General features: G+C 34.4%; 1 protein-coding gene across 1 annotated transcript; it reads right to left on the bottom strand.

Annotated features, from left to right (window-relative positions):
- Window positions 1-2,315: 2,315 nt before the first annotated feature.
- On the bottom strand, window positions 2,316-4,499 carry LOC108197330 (uncharacterized). Its single transcript, XM_017364914.2, has 3 exons — window positions 3,779-4,499; window positions 3,045-3,339; window positions 2,316-2,744 (listed from the first exon to the last, which is right to left on the bottom strand). The coding sequence occupies exons 1-3, from the start codon at window positions 4,424-4,426 to the stop codon at window positions 2,683-2,685; spliced, it is 1,005 nt and encodes a 334-aa protein (XP_017220403.1). The 5' UTR covers window positions 4,427-4,499; the 3' UTR covers window positions 2,316-2,682.
- Window positions 4,500-4,901: the final 402 nt, after the last annotated feature.

The following is a 4,901-nucleotide window of genomic DNA, read 5'->3' as shown; positions in this document are numbered from 1 at the left end:
GAGAGAGAAAGGAGGGAAAGAGGGGAGAAAAGGAGAGAAGTGAATATTTTATTGTTCAAAATAGTACGAGGAATGGTTCCACAATCCTTAAAAATGAGGAATGAAGTGAGCATCCTAACTTTTTAAGGGATGGTTAGGACTCTGCTGGAGTTGTGTTTTATGTCATATTCCTTATATTAATAGTTTAAGACACCATATAGGGAAGCTGCTAATGGCTAGGACTCTGCTGGAGTTGTGTTTTATGTCATACTAGCCTTTAACCCCGTGCAAAGCACGGGCGGGTATATGATTCGTAATTTATTAATTACTCTATAATTTAATTCTTTACACCATTTTATTAGTATTTTAGTATTAATGAATTGGATTTTAGTTAAATTATATTAACCAACTCGTTATATCTTCTAACGGAAATTTAGCTTTAAAATTGTATATTTATAATTAGTTATACGTTTATCTATAAGTAATTTTTAATATTAATATATGTTATTAACAATAGTTTCACCTTTTTCTTTAACTAATTATAAATTATATTTAAAAAGATATTAATGTACATAAGGAGTGTTTTTAGTATATGAAACTGTTTAATACATATCCACTTGTAGACTTTTAGTTTTAGAGGAGAGTACCAAACCAAAATTTTGTCCGACTACAAATTATACCTATGTTGGCTTTTTATAGTATAGTATAGATTCCTTAGAGCAAGTCCAATAGGTGTGCTAAATCAAGTCTTAAATCCAAAAATAGGGAATATGGGATAAAATTGCACTCCAACACTATGCTAGTGATGTGCTAAATCACTAGCACAAGCTTCCCCTTCCCTATTTTTAGAATATGCTAGCCACTCCTAAACTATTTTTATCATTGAAATATTCATTTCTCTCTCTTCTCCACATCATTTCCCTCTCTCCTCCACACCAAAGTTGTTTAAATTTAATATTATTATAATAATAGGGAATGAATATAGGAAGTACTATTGGAGCTCATGTGCTAAATCTTGTGCTAAATCACTAAGACATATTATTTTATAATATTTTTAGGGAACCCCTTAGCATAGTGTTGGACTTGCTCTTGTATTAATAACTTAGGACACCATACAGGGAAGCTGCTGGAGATGCTCTTAGGCATCCTGTTAAAAGTGAGATGTCTGGCATAATTCTGTCAAGTGAGCAACTTCTAGCAACCTCGTTGAACTCAGCTTTAACTTTTTTTTTGAACTGAAAATTTCTCACTTGGCAAAAAAAAAAAATAAAAAATTCTCACTTCATGAAGCCATCTTAGACTGAGCAATGAAACTAGGGGTGAGCAAAAATTCTCCAAACCGACCGAAACCGGCCGATCCAATCCGTCCAAACCGAATTTAACGGTTTAATAACGGTTTGGTTTGGTTATGGTTTCAAATTATAAAAACCGAATTATTTCAGTTTGGTTTCGGTTTTTACCTCCAAACCAACCGATAAATCCGAACCGAACCGAATGTGTAGATTTAAACATTAATATACATGTACCAATAATGTATTATTATAAATAAAATTATAATCTACAGAAAAATGTAAGATCTTAAACATATAAAAGGTATCCTAGTAAAGATTTTCTTTAAAAATATTATTTATTCTATTTTATGATATTAATTTTGATGTATGTATTATGTTTCCATTATTTTTATTTATATTTTATATAAAAGTATACGAATCACATTTTTTTTATTTTCTTCCGTCTCTTTTTATTTGTCAAGCTAATATATTCTTGTATCCTCTTTAAATATGATTAAATAGAAAATATAATTGAATTTTTCATTCCTTATTTTTCATGTTAAAATTTAATTTTGTTGCTAACTTTGTTTTACATATAAAAAACGGTTTAAACCGAAACCAAACCGAACCGAACCGTTTTAAACGGATTGGTTTGGTTTGGATTTTAAACATAATGGTTTGGTTTTGGATTGAGATTTTGAAAAACCGATTATTTCGGTTTGGTTTGATTTAGGCCCTCCAAACCGCCCGATGCTCACCCCTAAATGAAACAATACATCAGCCTGAACGTCAAGCTGGAAAATAGAATCAGCACTTTTCTATATAATGGTTTTAAACCAGTTGAGGGATGGATTCAGCCTTTAATTATAGACCATTTTCTCCAAGCATCAGATTTAAAATAAATAAACATAATCTTCCACTGAAATATGAACATCAACCTCTTTTACCACACTTGTGAGAATTGTTCCATGTCCAACAGAAAGGGAAAATCTGATGCTAGAATACTGAACCTGCTCTAACAATCACAAAGATAAGCTAAATTTTTAAGACATCAAACAGACAAGATTGACCAAATAAATTTATATTTCTAAAATATATATATATATAAATACCAAATGCATTTCTATTTGACAACTGATACATAAATATGGTACATAAATTCAGATTACAATCGAAAATCCTTCCATTCTCCAACAACTAATATAGCAAAAAAAAATAAAATAACACAACACCTATCAAGTGAATTCCCACAACTCTTCAGCAAATCTCTCTTCTTCTTTTTTACCTTCAACCATGAGTAAGAAATTTTTTTTCTATGTCAAGAATTCAGAACATATTCAGGAGAAGCTTAACCTAAAGCATAAATACCCATAGTTTCATCCCCTATTGTTTTCATACAAAAATGTCTCTCGGTCAGAGGAACAGAGCATTCTTACTCCGATGCATCTTGGTCTTCACTTTTATTGGTCTTCCCGACCTGGGGTGTTTTAAAAGCTGTATAATGATAAGAGAATAGGAAAACAAAATTAGCACAATTTAAGCAACTTGCCGTTTATAAACAGAACAGCACAACATAGTTGTCAGAATGATTACTGGAAAATTATAAAAGATTGAGTAAATTACAGTTGGTACTTTGAACTTAAAACCTAGTTGAAGATTAGTGTACACTGTTCCACAAATCACACATAAAAATGCACTTTCTAGTACTTTCATGCCCTCTTTGAAAAACTGAAGTCTTTCATTTGATAGTTTCATAGAATCAGGTTAAATAAAAACAGCTAATTGTACACTTACATTTAATAGATGATCCAGCAAGGCAAGTTAGCCTTGATTTTGTATTAGCCTCAGCTAATGGATCTGTCTTCTCCTTGCCAACCACACGAATGTCCCAAACACGTACAATTCCGTCTGAAGATGCTGATGCTACTATATATGGATCATCATCACCAGCACCATCACTCTTAGAGAGCACAACAATACCCTTCACACGTGCTGAATGAGCATCCTCAATGCAGTACGCTACCTTACCAGTAGTTGTGTCCCATGCCGTAATATTTTTATCCTCTCCACCAGTAAAAAGAACTCCATTCTGCCACAGTAAGGTATATTTTCAAATTAGGATCTGCATTCATCTCTAGCTTAAACAAGAGATACACATTTCGTACAAGGCAGGGAGATTAAGTTATATTTTCAATTCAAAGTCTTTTAACAGCTACAAATTCTAAATTACTATGTTTGTAAAATCACAGAATGTAACAAAGCTCCGTATGTTCAACTCGCAATCAGTATAGAATCATTAATCATCACCATAGTTATTCAAATGCAAATAAGTCTCTATAAAAGCAAGATATCAAATACAATTAAACACGGGTCTTCCTAACCCTCCAACATTCGAACTCACATTATTAACATTGAACATAAGTTTATAGACTAGTCTACTAGTACTAGTGATTTCAAATACTCCAAAAAATTCACACATTTCACATACAACTAAAATTAGATTATAAACACGAGAAAAGCCAACATACATTCCCCGGGGCAGCGCAAAGAACCTTCTTCTGATTCTCCAACTCCAAAACCAACTTAGCATCCTCCGCCTGATGGACCGAAACCTTCTCATCCATAACCATAAAAAACTTCTCCCCGCTGCCATCAAATCGCACAACCGACGCTTCCTTCCCCAACCGACAATAAAAACTCCGTCTCCCCCTCACCAAATTGACCATCCCCAAACAACAATCCCTGCCAACACTCAACGCCAACGTCCCCGTCTTATGCACACTCAAATCATTAATCCCCTTCTTATGCACACTAAAATTCTTCAGCAGCACAAAAGGGTCCGCGTCGTATATCGACACGGAGCCGTCGTCGAAACCGGCGAGCAGGTTCCTCGGGAAGGAGGAGTCGAGCGAGACGAAGGATAGGGAAGTGACGGTGGAAGTGGGGTCGTTCAAGGAGCCGATTTCGGAGGAGGTGGAGAGGTCGTAGATTTTAATGGTGTCGTCGGAGCCGCCGGAGACGGCGGCGGAGCCGGAAACGGCGACGGATTTGATGGGGGAGATGTGGGAGGGGAAGGAGAAGAGGGGGGTTAGGGTTAGGGATTGAGGGGAGTTTTTGAGTTGTTTGAGTTTGAAGCCCCAGATGAATCGCTCGTATGAGCCTGCTACGATTGACATGATTGCTTTCAGGCTTTCGTGAGTGTGTTTGTAAAACCCTAATTTCTCAGGGCTGGGTTTAAGAAGGGGATGTGCTGTATTTTATTTTGAGGCCGTTTTGGTGAGCCTAAAATAATTGCTTCTTGTTTAAAATAAACATGATTGCTAAATGCAAATCAGTTTTGCTTGATGCAATTCAGAGAAATTACTTTACTATCCCTTCTAATTTTACGTGCAACATTAAATGTGTACGGCGGTACAGCATCAACACTAATGAGAATATGTTTACAGTTTTATCTTTCCTGTTTACAGTTTTATCTTTCCTGCCATATATGTAGCGTTTCCTTATTTTTGTAAGTAAACCAAAATAATATGTTTAAATAACATCGATATATATATTATTTCGTTTCAAAAAAAAAGGTCAATATATTATTGTAAGATTAATTTTTTTAACATTTTCTAAATACTGTAAATGAGTTCTTTAATATTAGTTGAT

Source organism: Daucus carota, chromosome 8 (genome assembly GCF_001625215.2).
Source record: "Daucus carota subsp. sativus chromosome 8, DH1 v3.0, whole genome shotgun sequence".
Lineage (NCBI taxonomy): Eukaryota > Viridiplantae > Streptophyta > Magnoliopsida > Apiales > Apiaceae > Daucus > Daucus carota.
The sequence above is the reverse complement of the archived record's forward strand: the minus strand, read 5'-3'. Positions and strand labels throughout refer to the sequence as shown.

What these genes read in the sequence shown, in the direction of transcription:
- LOC108197330 (XM_017364914.2), bottom strand. Translation starts at nt 4,426, where the DNA reads ATGTCAATCGTAGCAGGCTCATACGAGCGATTCATCTGGGGCTTCAAA. An exon ending in TTTGCGCTGCCCCGGGGAAT is followed by an intron (nt 3,340 to 3,778) that starts GTATGTTGGCTT and finishes TTACTGTGGCAG; the next exon opens with AATGGAGTTCTTTTTACTGG. An exon ending in TGCTGGATCATCTATTAAAT is followed by an intron (nt 2,745 to 3,044) that starts GTAAGTGTACAA and finishes ATCATTATACAG; the next exon opens with CTTTTAAAACACCCCAGGTC.